Source organism: Dysidea avara, chromosome 1 (assembly GCF_963678975.1).
Source record: "Dysidea avara chromosome 1, odDysAvar1.4, whole genome shotgun sequence".
Lineage (NCBI taxonomy): Eukaryota > Metazoa > Porifera > Demospongiae > Dictyoceratida > Dysideidae > Dysidea > Dysidea avara.
In genome coordinates, this window is record NC_089272.1 from 49,302,410 (window position 1) to 49,329,496 (window position 27,087).

At 37.7% G+C, this 27,087-nt stretch overlaps 2 protein-coding genes and 2 long non-coding RNA genes across 18 annotated transcripts in view; 3 read left to right on the forward strand and 1 right to left on the reverse strand.

Moving 5' to 3' along the window:
- Positions 1–610, forward strand: part of LOC136267200 (uncharacterized) — a 95,330-nt gene extending 94,720 nt beyond the window's left edge. Inside the window, exon 7 of one of the 3 annotated variants that reach the window (XR_010706579.1) lies at positions 365–600. This is a non-coding gene — a long non-coding RNA (uncharacterized lncRNA). Of the gene's footprint in view, positions 1–364 lie in introns of all 3 variants that reach the window. The other 2 variants (XR_010706576.1, XR_010706577.1) reach the window with 2 other exon arrangements.
- On the reverse strand, positions 38–26,573 carry LOC136267073 (uncharacterized). 12 transcript variants are annotated; one of them, XR_010706528.1, is made up of 12 exons: positions 26,470–26,573; positions 18,260–18,336; positions 17,735–17,945; positions 16,858–17,220; positions 15,885–16,010; positions 15,783–15,822; positions 15,661–15,730; positions 12,944–12,982; positions 2,679–2,841; positions 2,493–2,623; positions 2,379–2,446; positions 2,024–2,326 (listed from the first exon to the last, which is right to left on the reverse strand). XR_010706528.1 is itself a non-coding variant. In XM_066062128.1 (9 exons), exon 9 carries the CDS (start codon positions 11,766–11,768, stop codon positions 10,149–10,151), a length of 1,620 nt encoding a protein of 539 aa, XP_065918200.1. In that variant the 5' UTR covers positions 11,769–11,788; positions 12,944–12,982; positions 15,661–15,730; positions 15,783–15,822; positions 15,885–16,010; positions 16,858–17,220; positions 17,735–17,945; positions 18,260–18,336; positions 26,470–26,573; the 3' UTR covers positions 9,314–10,148. The 12 variants fall into 12 exon arrangements, 3 of the variants coding, with proteins under 3 accessions (XP_065918200.1, XP_065918209.1, XP_065918217.1); XR_010706519.1 differs by lacking the exon at positions 26,470–26,573 and adding an exon at positions 12,866–12,892 and having other exon boundaries at positions 2,679–2,818; positions 18,260–19,627; XR_010706509.1 differs by lacking the exon at positions 26,470–26,573 and adding an exon at positions 12,866–12,892 and having other exon boundaries at positions 18,260–19,627.
- On the forward strand, positions 8,271–10,078 carry LOC136267162 (uncharacterized). The gene is made up of 2 exons (XM_066062254.1): positions 8,271–8,871; positions 9,266–10,078. Exons 1-2 carry the CDS (start codon positions 8,271–8,273, stop codon positions 9,625–9,627), a joined length of 963 nt encoding a protein of 320 aa, XP_065918326.1. The 3' UTR covers positions 9,628–10,078.
- Positions 19,098–21,273, forward strand: LOC136267258 (uncharacterized). Of its 2 annotated transcripts, XR_010706604.1 has the most exons (4): positions 19,098–19,177; positions 19,226–19,532; positions 20,753–20,830; positions 21,026–21,273. It is a non-coding gene; the product is annotated as an uncharacterized lncRNA (long non-coding RNA). The 2 variants fall into 2 exon arrangements; XR_010706603.1 differs by having other exon boundaries at positions 19,111–19,532.
- Positions 26,574–27,087: the final 514 nt, after the last annotated feature.

Sequence of the window (27,087 nt, forward strand, 5' to 3'; positions counted from 1 at the left end):
GTAGTGTGGGAGACATTCTGTGTAAATAGCATAACTATTTCCTCAAATGTATTATTTTGATGTTAAAAATCACAAATAAATAGCTCAATAATCGAATGTATATTATCACAAATGTGCAATACATCTTGTCAAGTCTTTAGGGCATTGGATGTAGCTGTGAAGAAAACAGCACAAATGTTGAATATCACTGTACCATGAAGAAGCTATAAAATTCTTTTATTTCCTTGTTCTAGTACCGGTCAAGGGTTTCAGGTACAAAGGTGATCCAGCATTGACCAGCAATATCCACAACACCTAGCTGTGAACATAAAGCAATACAGTGTTGTGTGACAAATATTTGCATGTACACTTTTGTTATTTCCAGACCCACCATTCCACTACTATCATAATTTACACCGATGTACTGCAATGATGTACTGCCGCATACACCAGATTTGCTCAATGCATCAGAAGATAACTGATGAATGTATTCAAGAGATAAAGCAAGCTGTGACTTTGGAACAATAACACTAACAATTGAAGTAACAGATGTTATTTAAAAATTATGTTTGTGACTGTTTTATTTTTTGTGAATGTGAGAGCTAGGGCATAGTTTTAATAGGACCAAAAGGTACTCTTAATTTCTATGAACAACCTTGCTACTAGGTAGTATGTAAAGTGGAAAACAGCTTGAAAGTGTGTGAATTGCACAGTGTTTACAAGCTGAAAATAGGTGGATGCACCCTGGTCGTACAGCTAGACTCAACCTGGTAGCGAGATAGTAACACAACCTGGTATTCAGGTATCAGCAACTATGTTTTTTCTATATGGGAATCCACACTGAAAATCTAGTGGGTCTGCTGCTCCTCCTGAACATTGTGTGTAGTGGATAGTCAAAGTGTCAGCCTTTTGTGATGAATAGTCTTGGAGTTATATAGTGCTAGACAGTTGGAACAGGAATGAACTTGATTTGTACAGCAACAATACGGCAATAAACTACAGGTGCTTGCTGAATCAATTATAACTCACAACTGAAACAAGCTATAAAGACATGGCTTGGCTCACTGTTCACCACAAACTGGCACATCGATCAGAGTATAGTGTTTTCCCTGTACATCTCCATGTGGACAAAGCAGGCTATTTCAACAATGAAAATTAATGACAATGGTAAACTTTATCCATATCATAAATAAGTGCCTATAACTCACATACCGTACTTTGTAAGAACACGAAACAAAAATTTTCTTACTTCCAATGAACAGGAGAATTTGATGTGGTATAAGGTTTTATTGATTTGAGCTTTGTTTCAGTATATATAATGCAAAATTAAAGCAATCGACATATACGTAAAATTTTTATGTAGCACGACCCATGTATTTCAATGTTTTTATAGCAATATAAAATTTTGCAAAAACAGCCAGTTTTTGCTCAGCGGGTCACAGTTTTCACCAAGATGATCTTTAAAGCTGACATTTTAAGCACATGCTAGGAATTCATTGACATATATAATTATGCTTGGCATAGTTTCAGGAGCAGGCTAAGAGTGGAGCTATGTATGTGAAGTTTGAAGCATACAACAGACACAGATGTCATTCTGGGGCCAACATGCCCCACGTCAATAATAAGCCCCCAGGAGAAATTCAGGTCTTAAAATTTAACTTCACTTTCTGGAAACCTCAGAAACAGCCCTGAATCCATCCCTGCTTCATGACATCAATAATGAGATCACCAGGGCTATTATAAGGTTAAATGTATACTGGTTATATTATTATTATTATGCATATGGAGCTTTGTCCATGTAAGTCACAGTGGCAGATCCGGGGGGGCTGGAGGGGGGACTGTAGTGTGTGCCCTTCCCCAAAAAATAACATGATACAACATCCAGATACTCTAGAGTGGTTAGTCAAATACTCTAATTGAGTAGTCTGCTCATGATCACATGACAATACTCCATAGTTGCTGAGTATGAAAAACTAAAATCTGTACATGTAGTGATAAGTGTACCCATATCCATGGGCACACTTATCCTGCTAAGCACATGGTCTCGGGCCATTCTTTAGGTCCAATAGACTTATCACAGCAGATTGTGATCTAGACTACAGACTAGCATGAGAACGAACCACTAATTAAATGGCCTACCAACCTCATTCAACCTCTGGATGACCAGTTGTGTAATACCAACCCTAGTAGCTCCTGTATCCCCTTTACCACTGGACCCATTAATTTTATTATTGTTGATAATTTATTTAATGCCCTTTTGTTGAAGAAAGAAATGTGTGCACTAGTTCCAAGAGTTACCACGCCTGTAGGCTGGGCCTTACATTGCTTCTGTAGTTATAGAAGTTTCCTGCAAGTGAGATGACATACCGACCTTCACTGATCACTACAGTTTGCCATACCTGCGAGAGGGTCCACATGGAACTGAGATTCACACTGACTGGACCACAGAAAATTGGCAGGAATATTTCTACAAGTAACATAGTACAATAAGATAAATCATGTAGTGCACGTACTATAAACGTCTTAGATCACTTGGCTAGCTAATGGCATGTTAAGGAAATTCAATCTCAGGAAGAAAACTCAGTTTTTGATTCACAGGTGATGTTTATCTTGCACACCATAGCAGCAGAGTTGTAGGTGCATTCTAAATGGGGACATTAGCATCTAATACAAGAACAATGTACAGTGCAGTAAAATACCTGATTAATATCTTCTCTCTCCAAACCATTGTAGACTTTCACATCACGAAAGATGACCTTCAGAAAACTCAGCAGGAATTAAATATCTGTGTTGTGCTGCAAAATCATCAATATCTGTATCCAAGCAGTCCTTTAGAGTGCTGAACATGGCACGATAATGTTGCTTGTGAAGAATGAGAATTTAATTCAAAATATCAAATAAAAAAAATTCCTATAATGGACATATGGTGACCAAGAATGTTGGCAGGAGGTTGTCATTATTTCAAAGTAACTTAGCACATGAAAACTGGACATGTACAAATCCCACAATATAGTTTGCCTGTCCACAATATAGTTTTCATTACAGGAAAAGAGGTGTATCAATACAAGATCTCTAAAGAGTCTAAAGATGGGTGCTTTATGTAACTGAGTAATGACCTCTAGAAGAAATCCCATTGGCTCTATCCTGGCAAAAGAATTGGCATCATTCAAAATTTTTCTGTGTCCAGAATACCTTCACCATTCAGTTTACAAGATTAAATACCATACCTGTTTCACTGCACGTAGAAAAGTCTCAATAGTAGCAGTGAAATTTATCCCGTATTTCACTGACAGCAGTGAAAAGTTGTAATTGCAATTTCATTGGCTAGAATTTATGTTAACAATGTAGCGCCAATTAGTGTCGACGCGTGTTTAGTACATAGTGACAAATTGCGTATATAGCAAAGCTAATGCAGCATATGCAGCGAGTATGGTATTAACTGGGAATAGCATGGGTAGCAGTGAAATTTGGGATAAATACCACTCTTGTTGTATTGGAAATGGTAAAATTCACTCGGCTTCGCCTCATGAAATTTATCCCCATTTCCAATACAACACTCGTGATAAATTTCACTGCTACCCATGCTATTACTAGTACAAATTCCTAACCAAGTAGATTACTGATACAGTGGAACCTCGATTATCCAAACTAACTGGGGGGGAAGGGTGTTTGGATAATCGAAAGTATATACGTAAGATCGAACATCCATACATTTATATACTGAGCTTTGCTCAACTACTCTAATAAAGCATACACTTTTCGACAAAATACCCTAATTGAGCAGTCGTTTTGGTGTTCGGATAATCGAGAGTTCGGTTAATAGGTGTTCGGATAATCGAGGTTCCACTGTATGTCCAATTTCATGTAGTAACATGTGGACTATAGCAGTAGGCAGTGTGTGGCTGTAAACTAGTTGCATCAGATAGAAGTTTTAATTAGGGCTAAAACGAATATTCTATATGAAAGAGAACGAATATTTTTAGTCAAGAACGAATAATAGAATATTCTATATATAGTGTAATGCTCTTATACAGTGTACATGTGTTATTTCTTATTATTTGTATTCAATTGTAAAACATCATTAAAATTTGTTACAGTAGGCAGCTTTTGAAATGAAGTGAAAGTGTCTGATGATGTAGCTACTAGAGGTGTGCCGATAAGGATTTTTCAGTTGTATTGATATCTGATTAATTTGTACCTAAAAGAGCTGATACTGATTATATACCGATTAAATTATTGTATATTCGTAAATCAAATAGAACTACAGGTGTAGCTACTGCATGATGTATATTCTAATGATTTGTAGCATTGAGAAAAGAGAAGTGATGTAACTTTACTATATTGCACAACTACCTATGGTGGTGTGGCCTCTATTACACAACCCAGACAATTAGGCACCGCGAATATTTTAATACATGCTCCTTTGTCCGGATTACTCCGTGTTTTGATTAGTTACCAAGATGGCTGTTATACACAGGTGATCACTTTAGTTTTCCTGTACTGCAGTTTTTTATTCTTAAAGTGCAGCTAACAGCTACTGTTCTGGGTAAGAATATTTTAACACTAATAGCAGTACTCACACACGTCGTCATATGGCTTCTCGTAACTTAGCGTTTTATAGAATAGTGTAGAGAGGCTTTCTGTTCGTTTGTAGTGAGCAAAAAGCCTTTTCATAGCTGGCCATGCAAACTAATCGATTCATAGAGCGTTTGTGTCCATTATTACTGAATATGGAAGGTATATCGGCAACCAATCTGATCACCCTCGCGATCACCAATCCGATTATCGGTACATCTCTAGTTCAGTGTCTGATGTTGTTGAAGTTGTAGAGACTGACAAAGATTCCTCATTACTAGTGTCTGCCATCTTTACTGTAATTTCGATGTTTCGAATTCGATAATTCCTTCGAACGAAGTCGAATCGAATACGAATTCGAATATTCGGTATATTCGTTTTAGCCCTAGTTTTAATGCCTAAAGATTGGAGACTGTGCTTATTATGTCTATGAGAAGTATAAATGATGACGATAATACATTCATTGCAGTGATAAATGGCAAGTCGGGTTTCCATCAACTACAAATGAATGATTCTAGTGAGTCCACCACTATAAACTTTGATTTACAACTTTATGCAATTTGTGTGTGTGCGTAGTGTGTGTACAGTTTGTGTGTGTAGTGTAGTGTGTGTAGTGTGTGTGTGTAGTGTGTATAGTGTAGTGTACTGTGTGTATAGTGTAGTGTACTGTGTGTATAGTGTAGTGTACTGTGTGTAGTGTAGTGTGTATAGTGTAGTGTGTATAGTGTAGTGTACTGTGTGTGTAGTGTACTGTGTGTAGTGTAGTGTGTATAGTGTAGTGAGTGTATAGTGTAGTGTGTGTGTAGTGTAGTGTGTGTGTAGTGTAGTGTGTGTGTAGTGTAGTGTGGTTTGTGTGTGTGTAGTGTGTTGTGTGTACGTGTGCGTGCGTATGTAGTGTGTGTGCATGTGTAGTTTGTGTGTGTGTGTGTTGTGTGTAGAGTTCGTGTAACAATACAACACACCAAACACAAGTACCTTTTGTTGTTTTGCTGATTCACTAGAAGTTCTACACTGTGATTTTTCGTCTTATATATTTAATGAAAGAAAACTGTACAATACAACATAATAAACCCTGTAAGGTTTGGTGCAGTATGTACAATACAAAACGTTTAACCATTAACCAATATATGAGTACATATTTGTGTTAACACAAACAAAAAAGATATTAAAATAATAAATAATAATAATAATAGTCATTTATTTAAAAATCATACATATACAACTAGAGCAAATGTGACAATCTCAGTAACTTCGCAAAACCACAGATTTATTCTCAGCTATTCTACAGTGTCCAAGGCAAAGTTTCAGCCTATTGTGGTGAGCAGTTTAGGAACTATTACCCTAGTCAGTATGAAAAGCAAAGAAATTAATTTGTACAGTGACTATACTGAAATAAACAAAATAGTATAGCGGCGTAGCCCCCAAAATTGGCAATATTGTGCACTTTTTCATAAAACCACAAAATTTTCCACATAAATAGTACTCCTCATGACATGTAATTTTAGATATAGTGCCATCGCTGTGTTGACCCTTGGTGACTTTTACGGTCATTTTTGTACAGAAAATTGATCATTTTTGTCTTTAACTCCCTGAGGCAGTAATTAACTTGTTAAAACATGGTACCAAAATAAAGATCTTGCTGATAGAACCAACTTGGCTTTTATTTGAAGTCAATACGTGATTTCAGTACAAAGTTATGACCATTCTACTAGCTGTAAAATTTGATAAATTTACCTGCCCTCGAGCCGAGGTGTGAATTACCTGCACTGCTTGAAGGTTCTTAGTTTACTAATTTGTTAAGATTCTTTACTGTAGTTGTACCCAGTTATAGTGATAGTAAAATATCAGTAACTTTAAGTATATGGAACATAATTGTTTTACTAAGTTTTAAACTTTAAACTCTCAGTAAAACATCAGTGAATGTGGGTTTACTGAAAAACTACTAAATAACAAACAATAAGCCTTATGCCAAATGACGTCACAAAATAAAATGGCTGTGGCTATTTGGGGACTCTAATAGTTTCGCTGTACTTTGGTATTGGAGTTCTTGCTTAAGCGTCTCGTGTACCCAGCGTACAAAGGCCTTCAACGTGAGTTATGTACAAACATTGTATTGTTGTATATATATGAATGTCTGAACGTTATTTCTTTCTCGATTCAGTGAAGTAACGGTATTTTTTTAACAGGCGACTTAATGGCGTCTGAAGAGAGCTCGGAAGGGAGGGCGAATATTGCTGCAGATTTTGAAGTTTTGACAGAAGGTGATATACCAGGTGCTTCACTAGACGGGAAAAAGCCGAAACAGCTTAATATTACCCAGTTAAGGAGATGGCTGGCTTGTAGGGGAGCTCCATTAAGTGGGAAAAAGCCTCAGCTTATTGAACGGTTAGATTACTTATAGTATTCAATACTTCAACCTTGTTATGTGTACTTAGGGTGGAATGTTACATCCAGTATGGCTGGGATTAGTATATTGTAGATCCTGACAAGGGCATGAACTGTAGACGGAAACTGTCAGCCATCCACAAGCCTGATTCAGAGCCACATCATCTACTTGAGTCTTTGCCATTACCAAGTGATCCAGTGGACAAAACAGCTACAGTGTCTGCCAACGATTACCTTTAACACTATATACGATTTTCTTGTTGATCGTAAAGTTTTATTGAAGAAGGTCAGTCATATAGAAAATGTTACGGAAAGTCAAGAGCAACTGTCAAGCGAAGAAGGTTCATGCGATAAGTCATGGTATGAATCTGTTGAGTACACACGTACCCTGGAGAAGGCTTACCGTTTTTTTAAAGATGGTCATGTTCAAGCTATCAAGTACCACCCATGGTCTAGTCAACCCGATGTGATTTGTGTGACATCTACCGTTCTACCATCTATGCGAAAAGATCGAGTCTATTGTGCTACAATTGCTATCAAAGAATCTACCTGTCGTGTTGTGACTGCATATTGTACTTGCCCTCCAGGACTTTCAGGTTGTTGTAATCATATCACATCAACTCTATATTGCCTTGAAGATTTTGTGCGTAGAGGTTTAAGAGAAGAAGAAAGAATGGGTTGCACAGAAAAGCTGCAGAAATGGAACCAGCCTCGGAAGCGTAATGTGGAACCACGCCCAACAGACGATGTAGTATTAACTAAAGCAGAATATGGGAAAGAGAAACGTTCAAAGGCACTACACGTAAACAAGTGGGATTGTCGTCCAGATACAAGAAGAATAGTGGATCCTAACAAAGTACGCAGATTAAGGGAAAGTTTATCTGAAATAGAGCAGAATAAACTTTATTCAGCAGACTTTGCTATTTGCACTGCCACTACTGTAAAGGAAAGAAAGCAGGCCCTTGAGAAGAAGTCAATGATTTCAAGCTATGGAACATCATGCTTTCTACAGATTTTAGATGAAGAGCCTGCCCCAGAAATAAGTAGAAAAGAGGAGATGAGGAAGGATAGGCTTGCCCGAGCAGAGGAACAGAAACAGTTTTTCATGCAACAGGTGGCTGTACAGCAAACCAGTGCTAAGTTGTGATGCTGCTCCATCAAAACAATGCATTACATGTGAAACTGTGATACAAAAACGAGCAGATGAACTCTACAACCAACATGTCTGTGTTAGTCCTAATAGTATATCTGAGATCGAAGAATCCACACGGGGCCAACACCAATCTCAGAAATGGCATCATGAACGGAGGCTTCGTCTAACTGCTTCAGTAATGAAGGAAATCTGCCATCGTCGACCCAGTACAAGTTGCACAAGATTTATTAAAAAGAAGTTATCATCAAAATCCATAGACACACCGGCAATTTCTTATGGAAGAAAAAACGAAAGCCAAGCAGTTTCCAGCTACGTAAATTATCAAAAATCTAAAGGAAAGTTTGTTCAAATTGAATCGTGTGGGCTCTATGTTGACAAGGCATTCCCTTGGCTGGCAGCAAGCCTGGATGCTATTGTAACTGACTTTAGCAAGGCGAGTCATAGTAAGGGGTGTTTAGAAATCAAATGTCCTTACATGTGTGAGAGACGAACAGTTACAGATGCATGCAAGAATATCAATGGGTTTTATTTAGTTGATGTAGATGGAAGCACTGAACTATCGAAATCACACATGTACTTTTATCAGGTGCAAACTCAAATGCATGTCACTTGCCTTAACTGGTGTGATTTCTGTGTTTGGTCACCAGTAGGAGAGCCTTTTGTCCAGAGGATTGAGTATGACAAAGCATTTATGGATAAAGCACTCACCAAAGCACAGAATTTTTATTTCAACAAATTTTTTCCGGCGGTTACACCTTACATGATCATTTCTCCTTGTGGTTACAGTAGGGATGCCACGACATAGAAATTTTTATGTCACATGTCATAGAGGTTTATGTCACGACATGTCATATGTCACGACATAAGCAATTCTTTAAGTTCCGCAACTGAATCTGATACTTATGAAACTGTATAGCTGTATATTTTGATTCAAACATGCAAAGATATCAACTTAAACATCAACAATATTACCTATGACATCAACAACCAACATGGCTCATACTTTTTGACAATTTTTCTCAATTTATTGCATCAAATTTGATCAAAATGAATGGAAAAGTGTGCATTATTAATAGACATTTATGTCACGACATAAAGAAGCCTATGTCATATCATATCATGGAGCTTTATGTCACGACATGTCATATGTCACGACTATCGTGGCATCCCTAGGTTACAGCAATTTATCTCAGAATAGCCCAACCAAAGAGATACCTCTGCACAGACAGGTTTTACCTAAGTTGGAACCTAGCACCAAATGTAATACTGACCCTTATCTGAACCTTGGCATGCATAGGACTAGTGTGAGTCATATTAAACAAGATTCCAAAAAGCAAGAATTTAATACAGAAAAGCTAGTGCCAGCAAGGAATTGTGACCAGATCCTTGGTAAATCAGTGTACCAGAAGATAATACAGCCTTCTGAATGCGATGATCTGCAGTTAGTGGCTGCTTATTCCAAGCCATCACTAGAATTCCAATCTATGAAAAGCATTTTACTGCATTTGAAACTTCGAAAACATGCAGTAAGATGAGACGGCAATTGCCTTTATCATGCAGTTGCCCATCAAGCTGGATTGATACCATCATCCAGTAGTGGCGATGAAGCAGTGTGCAGGAACCTTAGACACTTGACTTTTTTGACCATGTTGAATTATCCCACCATTCAGTCAGAAGGCTGGTTATCACAAGTGGACTGGATACAAACAGCAAGCAGTACTACGAGACAATGAATGGGGTGGAGACGTAGAAATCCGACTGATGGCCATTGGCCTTAAGAAAGAAGTGATTGTAGTTACTGACTCCACTGTTGGAAATATTTTTGCCCGAAAATACCCTTACCAACCACCACCTGTTTCTAAAATGAAAGGTGGAGTGTTTATTCCATTGACTTGTGACGAGTTGTGTGCCCAGTATGATTCTTTGCCGTGTCATAATTCATTGGTTCTTTTGTACAATGGACATAATCATTTTGATTCTACCAGACCCTTGTAATTTCATGGAATTTTCAAATTACCACACACAGACTTCAGTACATATGTAGATATAAATCACATCAAGGGGGAAATCCTAGGACTGTATATATTGAACAAACAAGGGGAGGACTAAAATTACATAGCATGGCACAAATATATATGATTTCATTGATGGAGTCCCACATGGTGGCACAAATTGGGGATTGTAAGATACGGAATTCTTTGATTCTCCCAATGGCTCTCTCTACATGTATTCGCAGCTTCGCAATTTTCTTTGTATGCATAACATCTTCGCTAGAAAACTGGCTGTTAGATGACAAAAATGGAGGTATGTTTAACTTCACTCCAAGTGGTGCTAATAAATCTTGAATATCAAATCCTTTATCAGCCATAATCTCGTCTCCTACTTTGAGTTTATCCAATAATCCACTTTGTTCTACTAGCTTTTTATCTGATATTGACCCTTCATAGGTAGGAGATACAAAGACGACAGCTCCGCTGGGAATAATTCCTATCATCACCTTAACTGTATTTTTGTTCTTATAAGACGAAAAGGTAGTAGCTTGTGTAACCAAAGAAGAAGGGCGTTCAATGCCGAATTCTGTACAATCAATCACAAGTCTCGTGTTCGGGTATTGCTCCTTAAAAGCTACCGGCATATACTTTTGTACTATGTGCCATGGTGGAAAACGTTCCAAACCCTTTAAACTGTGATACAGCAAGTTGATCCATGTTGCAATGATTCTGGACACACATGACTGTGACAAGCCAAACCTGATGGCTAGGTCTAGCTCAGGGTCGTTAAGCCGAAGTCTTACTAGTGTAAGGAATAATTGCTCAAATAAGGGCAGTTTGTAATCCCTTCCAGTCTTTACATCATTATAGCTCTCCTTTGATTCTCCACCTCGCCACTGTCTCATAACTTTTGCATCGGATTCCAAAATGATGTTGTAAAAAGTTAAAAGAGTATTATAGTCTGGGAAGCCAGTATAAAATGAAACTAAGCCATCATCTTCCTTGATGTTTGCAAGCCGGAATAATGATTTCTCATACTTAGCTTGTGTTTTAGCTAGCTGTTCTGACAACTCTGCCACTTGAGCTTTCAAATAATCAACTGAACTGTAATCAATATCTTCTGTATCAATTTCACAGAACTCACTTAAAGATGGTCCAGAACTAACACTGTCCTCCTCAGAAAAAGATGAATCACTTTCTAATACCAAAGCTGCTCTTTGAGATGTGGTGGTTGTGCGCTTTTTGATATTGCAGCTGGGCCAAGAAAATAGTGAAGGAACCGCCGTCTTTGTCAGCATACGCCTAGCTGCTTGCGGATCCTCTCCACCACAAAGATAATCCTCTGGTTTAAAATGCTCAGAACATACTTTAGTGTATTCATTGATCACAAAGTCTGGCCCAGGGTCTCGTTGTATCTTAACAATCCATTCTTTAGCCCTTTCTTTGTCTGTAGACAAATTTGGAAACGAATGAAAAGAGACTCTAGCACTACCAAGTTGCCTTCGTTCGGCTGATCCACCAGATGCGTTACGGCACGAGGGAACACAGCAATATTGACCCTTCCACACCTCATCACGGCATCTCTTGCTCGTGGTACTTATATCACCATTTTTATCAGTTTCTGATGTATCGTGTTCAGCAAAAAGTTTAGCAATGTTCACACTCTCTGACTCTCCTGACGCCATCTCGGACGCTTATCACTGACCTGTTTTAAGAAACCAGCATTACTTCACTGAATCGAGAAAGAAATACTGTTCAGACATTCATATAATATTATATATACCACAATACAATATTTGTACATAACTCACGTTGAAGGCCTTTGTACGCTGGGTACACGAGACGCTTAAGCAAGAACTCCAATACCAAAGTACAGCGAAACTATTAGAGTCCCCCAAATAGCCGCAGCCATTTTATTTTGTGACGTCATTTGGCATAAGGCTTATTAACTGCTCCATGTACTGGGGACATACCAACCTAGTAAACTAAGAAACTTCAAGCAGTGCTGTGGGCAGATACTTATGCATAAATTTATCAAATTTTGCAGCTAATAAAAATACTCATAATTTTGTACTGAAATCATGTATTGATTTCAAATAAAAGCCAAGTTGTTTCTATCAGCAAACTCTTTTGTTTGGTACCATGTTTTTAACAAGTTAATTACTGCCTCAGGGAGTTAAAGACAAAAATGATCAATTTTCTGTACAAAAATGGCAGTAAAAGTCACCAAAGGTCAAATCAGCAATGGCACTATATCTGAAAATACATGTATTGAGGACTACTATTTGTGTGGAAAGTTTCATGGCTTTATGAAAAAGTGCACAATTTTTTGGTTGTGCTGCTATACTAAAATGTATGTACAGGTGTTTAAATTCACAGCCATCACTTTCATATGCATTGGTCTACAAGTTGGAATTTGGCTTAAAATATGAATCAACAAATCAATCAAGGTATAGCTTGAAGTCAATTCAATTTACACATAAATGTATGAAGGTGTTTTAAATGAAGAAGAAATGACCTTGCATCTATTACTTCACATATGACATTCATACCATTGGGACTAAACTAACTCTCCATGAACATGTGAATAAGATGGTGCATAGGTTTAATTGATTTGACATTTGCCTTCCTCAGTAATGGCTTGATTAAAACTTGTGCATTGCTATCTTTGTAACATGAGTAAATTCACTAACTTATTAAAATTGTTTTCTCAAAAAGTACGGTAGGCAGGTTTTGTTGAGACGGTCACAAATATACAGTACAAACATGTACACACACACACCTATACACTTTTAGAAGATTTTCTTTTCTATACACAAAACAACAGTAGCATGTATGGTAATAGGTCAAAATCACTTACTGGTTTTTTCAAGTCTACAACTTCAGTATACGTTGGCATCTACAATAATGTATCATATAAACATGTGTGTAATTTAGTGATGCCACAATATAGAATTTTTTTATAATTATCATGATACAATAGAATAAATAATTTGATGGTATCAAACAGTACGATAGTACTGTTTAAGTAGGGATCCGGGTGCGCCTCAAATTTCGATCCCTCAAAAATCATCCTAGAAATATCTCACACAGCAAATAAACCTTTTACTAAAGAGTCTTCAAGTTTCTAACTTTATTTCTAGCGTTATATATCAGGAAACGACTAGAAAAGTGCTGGAATTTTATTTCTAAAAAATCGCTAAAACAGAAATTTTTGTCTGCTTGCCAGCCTGCCTGCCAGCCTGACCACATTCGCAAGGCTACAGGCCAAATGAAGCAGCGAAGGATCACCATTCTTTGCCACAATATTTAACTCGCTGCTGGGATGTGCCTTTTCGGGTTCCGACGAGTGTCTGCCTTCTGCGCTTTGCCTTTCCTTTTATCTTCAATTACGGATCGTCTTCTTCTTTTCCAGTCACAGAGGCGTTAATAATTCGTATCGACACTTTCCTTAGAGCAGCCGTATTCGGACGCCACAAAACTAATAACGGATTCCGTACTGTAAGGGCAAGTAGATGCCTGTATAGCAACACTTGCAAAGCGATCAAACAGCCTAGTGAAGAACACACGGCCACGCCCTTATCAATCAGAGCGCGCGCTCGTACTTAATGATCAGTGGACCACGCCCATTATTAATGGTCCAGCTGTAACTAATTGTAGAAAACAGGAGATAGAAACCCTGCATGCCTTTCAATTTAGTAATTGAGCAGCTTGCATAAAGCAAGCAGCAAGATCGAGATATTCTAATAGAGCAGTCAGTGCCAAAGATCAATAATAGCAAGAGTACATAATATATATATTTAGGAGAGTATCCAACGCTGTATTGCCCCTTCAAAACGCATTGCGTAATAATGTTATGCAATAGTCATCATCACCAAAGGTGCTAACTTGCTTCAAGAGCTATAAGGGCCTTGAAGTGCTTGCAGGTCTTCCCTTTGGTATATCAACGCCTATCAACAAGTCTTTCATGATGAAGCCATGTGTTGGAGTTTACTGAAATTATACTAAAATATTCGGATATGTTATACAATGTTGCACAATTATTAGCAGTGTGTTTTGAAGGGGTAATACAGGCATTGGATACTCTCCTAAATATATATATTATGAACTCTTGATAATAGCTATATACCTATACCAAAAAAAGTTAACAAACTAGTGAATTTAAAAATTGTTAATTTAGAAATGGAAGTAGGGATCAAGCAATAAAAACTACTGAAACAAGTGATTTGAATGATGGCAACTATTACAACATAGCTTTGTGGGGAAATCCCTACTTTGGCATTGAACATATATGGTGACGTGGTGAGATGCCAATGTAAGGATTTCCCCACAAAGCTATGTTGTAATAGTTGCCATCATTCAAATCACTTGTTTCAGTAGTTTTTATCGCTTGATCCCTACTTCCATTTCTAAATTAACAATTTTTAAATTCATACATTTATGCTCACTCTATTAACATATGTTGTTAAACCAGCATCAAAACCAGGTTACTACTGCTGACCTGGGTGACCTGGACTAATTGAACTGAGGTGTGTCAAGAGCTACGTTTCAGGTGCTCTGGCCACTACTATGTTGAGTACAAGGGTAGCACTATTAAAACTAAACAAATTGTAAGGTGTATAATTAATGATCAGTCAGTGGTCATGGTTGTTTGCAAACAGCAAGATACGTTCCTCTTAAGTGAGTATAGCTTTAACTCACCATACTAATAAATTACAGTAGCATGGTTCCACATACAGTATCACACATTCCTGATATTAAAAGTGAGAGTGGCTCACGAAAGAAGTTGGCCTACCACAAGATTAGACCATGTCTTGTACAATAACAATCAAGTAGTGAGATGTAAGCCTGCAGGCAAGCAACAGATATGGATTCGTGCAGGCTGAAACTACTGACAAACGGGAATGGCTGTATGTATGGCTTTGTACAGACAACAAAGCAGTCCTGATAAGTGGAAATGGCTCATGAAAGAAGCTGGGTTGCAGCAGGACTAGACCATGACGCATTAATACACTTTCAAATCATCCAACTATTTAATTTGTTCACATGATCCACTCCGGGTCAGACCTGGATAAAATGTGACCTGGTTGACCCAACTTGGTTTCAACACTGTTTTAAACATGTGCAAATAAAGGCTATAGACACTACATTTTAAGCATTTTGTCCATAATTAATATTCTAGAAATATCAACCAACAAATATTAGTAGTTTTGATAATTACAAATTATAATTAAAATTCCATAGTTGCATCATAATAATTATAAGCATTACACTATTGCATCAATCACCACCATATACATTATGTATAGCAATTATCGTGGCATAACGTATACAAAGAATATGTGTGAAAGCTACAACTTGTATTTAGCAAGTAAAAAAAGGTAACACATACACAGTGGAGCCTCCCTACGTATAATGGACATTTTGAAACGAAGATTGTTTTTGCTGGAACATGCAAGCATGGTCACAGATCTCCATGTTTTCAAGGAAAGTTGTCAAGTGGTTTCACCGTAGCTACAACTTATGGAGCCACACAATATGCTCCCTCATCAACAAATTTACAACACAAATTATTACATCACTCTGATCCTTAATAGATTCACTAGTAGATCTGGAGCTGGGTGATGATGATCGGTCAAGATGGACTCTGGGTTAATAGAAAACAGTTCATGTATGCTACACATCTATGTATAACTCACATTTTTGTTTCCATGTCAGATGATAGGAAATTCATCTTTCCTGCACACAAATAAAATTATCACATAAAACTCACAACAAAAGTATTCCACAAATAATCATACTTCGGCTCTTTCTTCTTAATACACACAAACAGCAAGATACGATGACCAGCAATACAGCGATAACACCAATAACTGTACACAACACAGCAATGTATATTGTAGCATTTTCATCAAGGAATGAAGAAACTGTAGGAGGGAACAGTATGTAAGTATCACAAATCATATCTACTTAGTTACCCATTGTGGCTATAGGAACTGCTATCTCAGTAGGGACCACATAGAGGGACCCTTGAGAAGTTTAAAGCCTGTCAATACAAGGAGTCAGAGTGTAGGCACAAAAAGTGCCAAATGCAAGAAGACAGACACAGTGGTGACTCTATCCTCCGCCCCAAAGGAGCCACAACCCTCTAGTGATTCAACCACATTTAAAACACATTGATTTCTCACGAGCAATAGGCTATATTGGATGTAGTATATATGTATGTATGTCACTAGGGACAATCTGTAACATACAGGGCTACTATAAGCAAACTTTGAAACTACTACCAACTATTAAAAATGTTGTTTATTTTCAGACGACTATTCAGTATGTTAAATATAAAAATTTAGTTACACAGTTTCTTAGAGTTTGTAATCCCAAGCATTCAAATTCCACTGGACACTTGTTGGTAATACTGGACATGTGAGGCATTCTCCCATGGTGCATAAAAATGAAAAGGAAGTTTAATAATTTATGGATCCTATAGTGTACACAATGACTAAAGTTATTAGTCTCTTGTTCACACTGATGACACCGACCTGACACCTTCCTAAAACAAATGTTTAACCATATAGCTAGTGCACTGTATCTAATTTGCTGTCACTACAATTTAAGGCCATGATATAGATCCTACAGTTACTATTAACAATTTCAGCCATATAATCATCCAAGTATGTCAATAGGTAAGTGCACAAGCAAAGTCATTCAGTTAGCTGCATACAGTACAGTGTAACTGTGCAGCTTCTAACCAGTTCAAGCTAGTTAAAAACTTACAAGAAGTCCAGGTTCTGGCCGTTCTTTTGGTTCCGGCTATTGTTTTGAGCTTGGCTGTGGTAGGTGTGCGGGATTCAGCTCTGGTGTAAGTTTTGGTACTGAGACAGTTTCTACTATACTGTAATTCTCCAGTGACATACTGTTTTGTGATTCAACAACCAGCACAGAAATGTGATAATCAGTATCGGTCATGACTGATATTTCAGTATGTCTAGTGAACACATCAGAAGTGACCTCATCACATGTAGTTCAGTCTTGCTAAAAATTTAACTCTAGGAGTTGACTTGGTCACATCACATGATATGTAGATGGACTGGCTATTTAGAAGCAGCATGATTGATGCTGACTGGAGCCATCGTACAGCTACAATATAAGTATAAAGCATAACAGTCAATGAAATGCTACACAATATTGCTGTCCAGGAGACCACCTGATTATAAAAAGCTGGTACCTCTGAAAGTGTGTAATTAAAATGGTTATTGCAGATATTTGTAAAAGGGCCCAAAACATAAACACCTTGACAACCAGGACACTAGTCCTACACTGTCTAGATTTCATATTTGTATTAGAGTAAATAGACCCCTTATATCTGGACACCTCATAAGGAGACCTGACACATGTTCATGTATTGATGTACACATTTACACCTCCAAAATATAAGGACACAACAACACCATCTTAAGTTGTCTGGAACAGATGCGTATGCAGTGAAACCTGTCTAAACTGGTTGCTTCAGGGTAAAACTTTTTGGACAGGTGAATTAGTGTATAAACTTCCCACTTCTGGTTAACCCTTTTCAAGGTGGCCTTTCTATACAAGTGGCCACTAAGACAGGTTTCACTGTAATTCACCAGTCAACCCCCTGTACAGAACATACCTAATGAAGTACTAATTGTCTCACTACATCCCACACTGTTCACACTACAAACAGAAATGATGTAATCTGTTCCAACATCAAGATGTCTGGAAACATTATCATCTGATGTCATATTATGTGACACTTGGAAGGTAGTTGTCATATCATCTTCACCAGTCAAAGACACATTTAAGGCCTCCACCTCAGTCATGTTATGTGACAATGATGATGCCTATAGACACATAAGATTCAGTAATAAGTGCACATTGCATCAGTGTTCAAAATGTGTAACAAGAAGAGGATAAAACACTATGGACTCTATCCTTAATATGCTGTATGTTATGCACACTTAAAAGTTCTGTCATTGACAGCTGATATTTGCAATAGGTGTTTATACACTAATACAGCTGGATAAACTACAATACAGGCTGGTCCCCATTTAAACAATGTGAGTAAAGTTTCATGATCAGCAGCTTCAATTACTAAGCCGAGCAGCCTTGTTACCAGACCAGTACTCTATATCCACACATACATGTACCCACTCACATTCCAGGTTATGATAACAACAGGCTTGTAATCAACAAAGTGTAAGTTGACTATCAAATCACTTGGGGGAGAAGGTACTAAAAGATTAACAAACATGTAACTCACAGCATTACCATACATAAAAGTTAAGTGAATTGACGTTCACACATACATGACAATATTCTCTATACATGACACACATAGTGGACTGATAGCCAGCCAAACAATTATTGTGGCTAGCAGAAACATCCTGTATGTATCTGTTGATGATATGACAGTTACAACATGTAGCCTCCTTCCAATCTTTGCTTGTGGAGGTAGTGGTACTTCAATACCGTATTTCATATAAGGAACCGCCGATTATGCTCATTATTTTACCTACTGCGCTATATATGCTGCCCAGCTCAAAATTTTGCCTAATATGCTTAAAGTAATTCTCAATATTTACCTATTATGCTCAAAGTATGCTCAATATTCATACCTCAGTTCCCATGTTTTACTAGTAAATTGCACTTTATGGGAAAACAGTAGTTGTTGAAGTACAGACTGTAAATCCTTGCTTGTCAAAATGCATGTCACAGTAAAGATCAATATACTCTAATAGAACAGTCAGCTACCTGATTATTCTCTGACTGTTCTATTAGAGTATATCGATCTTTTCTGTGATATGTATTTTGATAAGTATGGTAATGCACAGGTGTTCTGCCTATTATGCTAGCATTATGCTTAATGCGTTCAGGCACCGATTACTGTATAGTAAAAAAGCTTGGGGGTAAAAAAGTGTGACGAAACCCCTCTGTTGAAAAAATTGGCAGAAAAACTTCGGCGATTGAAATAATATTTGTCAAACTTTTTTTACCGCCAAAGTTTTACTGTACAGTACGTAAGGATCTCAGTAAGGAGAAAACGACAAGGTCAACTCATCAGTTAAGTAGTGTAGTAAGCATATAGGTAGCCAGTGTTGTTGTTGTAGCAGTACTTTTGTAGCTACTGATCTAACGACACTCTAGCAAAGGCATCACGGTGCTTCCCTATCTCCTGCGATGCCAAGAGTGACCGTATTTGCTTCTCAGTGAACTCCAGTAGCAGAGGTTATCACGTATATCAAAGTATTTGGCCAATGAGACGACGAACTAACTGACGTGCGAACGGGAAGCCAGTTGGAAATGCTATCCCAAGGAGTGCTTACAACTGTGGGACACATTCCTAGGAAGATCAAGATCTCCAAAGTCAGCTCGATCTTTATTACATGGCTGTACGAACTGACCTTCATCTCAAGTTCTAGTTACTCAATGTGAGTCTCAATGTACTCGTGTGATCATCTAAAATGATTGGCAAAAAAAACTTTGGTGAATTGAACACTACTTGCCAAATTCGTCAAAGTTTTTTACCACCAAAAATTTTTACTATACGGTATGTTCATTATTATACCATCTTAATCGACGGATCTCTAATTTCATATTATTGACACACCACAGTGAACAGAGGATTGTAATGGTCTTTTCAACATAAAAATTACCAAAAATGTGATCCTGTTACAAAATTCTCAGTGTTTCCTGTTTCAAAGATTATGCAATAGTCTACATAAGCATAGCAAACCTTCTAGTAGCTGTGTGAAGCACTGCCACCTGTGCACAATTCAGAGTTGTGTAGTGTGATCAACAATAATGTGTCTCCATTTTCTGTAAAAATTTCTGCCTGCAAACTGAGCTTCTAAAAATTTTTCGAATGAGCAGACTTTTGCCTAAACCATCTGTACATTCATGACTTTGCCATGTTATAGTATCCACAAGAGATCTGTAGTTACAGAGAAACTGTTCATGTCTCACAGATTTCATAATCGCAAAAATTTATGCTGGAGGCTATCTTAACAGCTTCACAAAACAATAATCTGCTATACCAATAACATGCAACACACTTTCTCTTCATCACATTATGTGCAGTCCAACATGCACAACGAAAGCAAACACACATGTAACTGACATGTTATAATAAACATGTATAGGGAAGATAATATGCAAAAACGTTTCATGCAGGAGGCCCTGTTGAGACAAAAGTTATTTTAATGAGTTTGTCTAAGAGTTTCAGAGGAAAACCACATTAATAATTAGCACACATAATTATTAAAATTCATAGATATTTGTTTTGTTCAACATTATTAACAATACACTAAGCTGTTATTTCTACCAGACTATATCACTGTCTGGTAGGGAAATGACAGTGGAGCCATGAGGCAAATTACAGCATGCTGGAATTACAGCATCACCTACACATGTTACTTAGTTACCAAAAAGTCTCCATAACAACTGTATGTAATGTTTCTGTAAACTACAGACAAAGCAACACATTGTGATTAAAGCAGTGTTAATCATTGTAACAGATAACTGTCTTGAGTGCATTCAATTGCTGTACAAATCGGTATTAACAGTACAATACTGACTAGGTGAAAATACGTTTCAAACTGGAAACACCATCGACCAAACCAGGTGTTCTTATTATTGTACATTACCCTAGATATACTGACCTGGACAAACAACTATGTAACAGATACAGGAAGAAGCCAGCAGAAGGATCACAAATGTTGACCACAAGGTAAAGATTACAGCCAATTTCTTGTAACATGAAACAGTATACTCTTTGTACAGTACACAGTGTCGGGCAAGTTACTTTTTACAAGTAACTATTTACATATTACTTGCAACTGAACTATTTAGTTACAGTTACATATTACCCATAAAATAAAGTAACTATAATAATATTACATATTATATTACTTTGCGTCCACAGCCTTAAACTGTCACGTGTGAAACTACCACCTTATCATGTGACATGATTGCGTTGTTGGACAATTGGTTATAAGTAAGAAGCTGGTGAATAAGCTTCATTCAGTAGGCTTCATTACTTCGTTGTGGCTAGACGTTACTCAGTGGATTACTAATGAGATTAGTAACTTTGTTACTTGTAGTAATAACATTATGTAATATTAGATTCGTTACAGTAACTATATTACTTAGGTAATGCGTTACATTTGTAAGTAAAGTAACTTGAGTTATATTACCTGTTTTTATAGTGTATTTCGTTATATTACTTAGTCACCACAAAAGTAATAATATAACGTAACGCGTTACTCCCAACACTGACAGTACATGATTAAATGGCTCAGTCAACACAAACAAGCTCACAGTAATCGTGAAAGAATATTGATGTACTCAAATAGGCAGGGTACATTCCACAATGGAATCTGCACAAAATGGATGTTTCAGAACCAAAAAAGTGTCCTGAATATCAAGATGTCCAAGTCAGTGTATGCGCTGTTTACTTTGGTGGGACCATGATAACACCAGTATGTGATGATACAAGTGACCTCATATTTACTTCCACACACCATTTATATAAACTCTCATAAATTTTATATACAAACATAAATGTCAGATTGTACTATTATTAGTTACCACTTCAAAGCTAGGGTTTCTTACATCAGTCAATTTACATACAGTCATTGACCACAGTTTGTATAACAACACAGCTACCCACTATCATTTTATTTTAGGCGGTTATGTTTTGGCACCATATTACAAATAAATAATCACCTCAGACCACAAAACATTTAAAAGAACAATGGAGATATTAATTATGTGGGAAAGTTTTCATTGCAATATACATGCATATCAAAAAGGGACATTCTACTTAAATCACCGGACAACTTCACAATAAGGCTCATTTGTGTTTTACAATAGACACTTGAAATAAGGACACCTTACTAAGAAGGACACCTTGATAATCAGGACCACTATCCATGGCCCCATTTGTAATATGTGCACACATTTAAACACTGGAAATTGAGACACTACTAATAAGGACACACTGATATAATCAGGTCACTGCTCCACTGTCCTATTTGTAATAGTGTACATATACAAGTATAGACTAGTGCTGAAATGAATAGCAATTTTTTACTATTCAAATAGTTGTGAACAAAACAACCAATTATTCGATTATTCTTTAAGCATGAATAAATACTGATACCTTCGTTGGGTAGTAAGGTAAAGCCTGAGAGTTATTTCTATCTCTTCTTAAATGGAATTTTTCAGTATGAATATGTCACTTTGTTAACAATCTCAAGCTTCTAGGTTGGCTATATTCATCTGATCACAGCTTACTACAGTGATAAAGAATATTCAAATACCTTATTTCTATAAATATAAGCTGCGAGAAATTTTCACGAGTTAAATTTTCGTGTTAAAAAATTTTCACCTGTGTCCTCAAGCGACGAAAAATTTTTAACAGTGAATTACGTAACTTTATTAATTCTATACGGCCTTTTTCGAGGCCTTTTTGTATACAGGAGAAGCAGAATGACAAGCAGCAAAACTGAACTGTGGCGTCTCCGTTCCGCCCATGGAGGCTGCACCCCAGATTCAGAAGTTATCTGTCACAAGTCAAGCAATGGACTGGAGTGAAATGGCTGTAGCTATAAGCTCATTTCATCAACTTGCATATTTGTGAATATATACTCCATTTAATGTGTCCTGTAGTAGCTAGTTGTCTATCACGGAATCAGATGGCATCATTACCAATGTGCGGCGAAATAGATCGGCAGCTCCCTTCTCAGTCTCCTAGGATGAGGGAAGCCTTTGTTTTTAAAAGACCGCAGCAACCTCGATCCAGGTGGCCAGAAAGCAGTTAACCGAATTCATTTAGACATTCAACTTCTCGAATATTACGTTGGTAAAAATTTTTTGCGTAATAAATTTTCGTCGGATGCTAGCTTCGACGAAATATTTTTAACGATTTATAAATATAGAAATATGGTAGCATGTTAACGAATCGAATAATTCCATGCCAACCAAATATCTCAACAATCATTTCAGCACTTATACAGACCCTTCAAATCAAGAGGTATCTCTAATACAGAGATGTCCAAAATACATGGCTCCACTGCAGCTGTTGTCATCCTGAAAATACATACCTACAGACATTTTAATTCACATCACAGTAAGATGAGCATGCTACTAAACATGCCCACCATAAAGATGGTCAATCTTTCTCAACCCTTCATGAATGAAGCAATGGTGAGGAAAATAACATGGTCAGAGATCACAAACAATCACTCAAGCAGAAAACTAGCGTGTACCCTTAGTAATCACTGCTAGACAAGACTACCTAATTGTAATTATAGTGCCCACTTCCAGCATAGCCCCAAATGTAAGGTGTAGGCAACTTTCTGTTCTTATACAGTCTTGCACAGCCAGACCATCTTTTCTACTTTTGTCATCAGGTGGGGAAAAAGGGTCTGATGAATGCAGTATAGTGTTGATTGATGTGAATCACACATGTGGCTTCCAAAGTTACTATGAAGCCATCGCTTGCAGTTATCGCTGTTAATGAGCCTTTCTAAGCCGCGCAATAAAATTCTCAACAACTGAGGGTTGCCACAACAAAACTGCTATACTGCGTTCACCAGACTCTTTTGTATCCGACCCAATGACAAAAGAAGAAAAAGTGGTCTGCTAAGCGAGACAAGAGAGAATAAACGTCTTAATGATTAAGACAAAATATACATTACAAGCATACAGGGACCTAGACACAGGGTTACCATGTGCTGATGGATCAGTACAGGAGTCCTGATAAGACTTACATTAACTAAAATTAAATTACAATACACCAAAGAATATCTATATATATATATATGTGTGTGTGTGTGTGTGTAATACTTAAAGTTTACCTAAGGTGGTCTAAAAGATCCCAGTCCAGAGAGGCTCTAGAATTAAAAATTCTGTAAGAACAGGACACAACAATGCGAGCTGCCTGCTCAAACAAGGATCTTACAGTTTTCTTTGGCACTTCACAAGCAGTAGCCACTTGAGCAATTGTTTTTGACAAAAAGTGGCCTAAATAATGGAACAAGGTTGACAGTTAACCCAGAAAGCTGGAGGTCATATTGCAAGGAGCTATATCAATCTTCCTTTCTAGCTCTAGCAGCAAGATGTTGCTGGGTATTAGTTGGTACTGTCAATTCAAACAAACAAATGGAATCATTAGAAACCAATACCAAGTCAGGTCTGCTGAGGGTGGAGGAAAGATTGGTTGGGATGGTACTAGGGGGGCTGGAACTAGCAAGATAACCTGGAAGGTCAGCGTAAAGTTTGAATGTTTCAGGTAAATGCTGTTGGAGCCCATGAACAAGGACCTGTAAAACTGAATCATGTCTCCAGGTATACCTGCCTTGATCTATAGCAGCAGGACAACCTATCAAAATATGGTTGGTTGTGGGTTGAGGAACTTGACAAAGAGCACATCTAGGATCAGTAATGATGTTCCATCTAGCCAGGTTCATGGGGGTTGGTAGAGTGTCACAACCAGCACGTAGCAGGAAGGACAGCTGTTTTTCAGGGAGGCCATACATCAATCTCTTCCATAGAGGGCAAGCTTGCTCCAGTCACAATATTTAAAAATGTATTTTGAACAGTTAATGGTTCCAGTTTTGATTTTCAATATTCAACGTGAGCAGACTGTAAGTTGTGGAATGCATGGTTCTTGAAAGTTGCAGAGTGAATGTTGGCAGCTGAAGGCTTAGCAGCAGATAAACAGTCAAGGACAGTGGAAGAGATATCGGATCTGTTAGCTAAAATAGAATGTCACAGCTCTATAATCAGTGGATCAACTGACCGCTCAATAGCCAGAATGTATGAAAGCTTAGCTGATTGCTTCAGGTGTGTGTATAGTCCATTCAATACGATGTAACGTACTGCCTAGCCTTCAAGACAAATGCAGCAAGTCACAATGCTTCAAAAGGGCATGAGTGACGATTATTAAAGAAGTTAATGTACCAATTTGTACGACCACTAAACCTTTTCTTTTAAACCAGCGTACCTCTAGTTTCTGTCAAGGCTGAATTTCTGTCGCTGTTCTTGTAGTTTCTGGTTCTATCGAAAGACTGCACTACTCTTCCTCTCGCCAAATTGCGCCTTGTGTTATGCGGGAACTATTATTAAATCAGTAAGTGTGGTGGTGACCATGGCTTTTGTTTGCGCTAGAAAATCCCCGCCAGGCTGATTTGCACGGATAGTTATAAAAACTGGAATCGAAATGGGAAACGAAATCAGCCTACAGTCTATTGGAGGACAATCACTATATTATTATTATTTATTATCAATTTACCACAAGGGAAGGAACGGTACAAAAGGAAAGCCTGTACAAGGTACTGTCCTAATACAAAACACATACAACCACTAAACAAAACACACACAAAATAACACTTACAAAACAAAACAAATCAACAACAATTATAATTACATCTACAAAACAACAACCAGCAACAATAAATTACATTTAAAAATTACAACAGAAATGTCTGTAAATAGCGTGGCAAGAAACAGAACGGCTCTCAATTCCCAGAATACTGATTGGTACTTTGTTCCACACAAACATGGACAAAATAAGAGTATCGTCTAGCATTGATTGATGAAGGTGGGGGTATGAGGGTAAGATGATGGCTACTCGTAGGCATAGTCATATGCACAGTTGCACTATAATATATGCACGCACTAACTGTTTATGCATCAGGCAAGACTCCAGGTGGAAGATTTCTCTGCACGGCACTTATCGATTAGAGATATTAAACGCCTGCTCCTGTCCGAGGGTGGGGACTCTACAATAGTAAAGTTCTGTGCTTGGGTAGGTGAGCGTTGATTGTTCCTTGACCACTTTCATAAGAGGAGTAAATAGCAATAACTACTTGATCATTACAAACCGTTTACGGTAATGATTGGCTGCAGTGGGTTGACGAGTCTGAAGCCATGCCTTTAAGAGAGGGATGAAGCCATCTGTGGCTATTATGGCACACCTCTTATGTAAGTGGTCAAGGGACAATCAACGCTCACCTACCCAAGCACAAAACTTTTCTATTGTGGAGTCCTCAGACCCTCGGATAGGAGCAGGCGTTTAATATCTCCAATCGATAAGCGCCGTGCAGAGAAATCTTCCACCTGGAGTCTTGCTTGATGCATAAACGCATATATTATAATGTAACTGTGCATAATATGGTGATTATCCTCCACTAGACTGTAGGCTGATTTCGTTTCGTTTTCCGTTTCGATTCCGGTTTTTAAAACTATCCGATTTGCACATGTCAGCACCACGTGTCCAGCACAGACGGTAGTCTCGCTCACGTGGGACAAACTACAATCATTTAGTACGGTACACATCATACTGCTGCTTTGTTACTGTACCATACTAGATGTTTGACCGTCTACCGCCGTCCGAGCCGCCGTCTATGATCCTTGAGAGGGTGAGATCCTCTTTACCAAGTTTTCCCAGTGGCGCTTCTCAAATTAGAAATTAAGTTTATAAACGCCACGGGTGCTTATATTATTAATCAACAAGCCAATCTACGGAGAACCATGGCGATGTATATTATCCTAAGGAGAGGACCAATTCATTGAAGTTCAGACCATAACTAGAAGTCAAAGATGACACTTAAGACTACGCCTCAAGACAAGTCTCTAAGCGCCTGCGCGTATTATATACTGTTTCCGGCAAATTAAAAGCAGCTAACTTTCTTGAATCTGTGCCCACACAGTTTGATCTCCTTTAGTAAGATTTGATATTGGGCAGGCAGCACTGGTGATGTTGCCCAAGAGATTAGTTTTGTCCCAAAAAAAGTCAACTCACACAAGGCCATGACAAATTAATCTTAATGTGATCATGTAATATCTACTACTAGCAGTAATTGGTGCAGTAGGGAAATGGAGCACTCTCACAAGAAGTGGTTTACTTGTAAAATACTCTAATAAAGCAGTCATCAGAGATGCCAACCTCTGAACACTTAGGAGTGAGACCTCAAATAC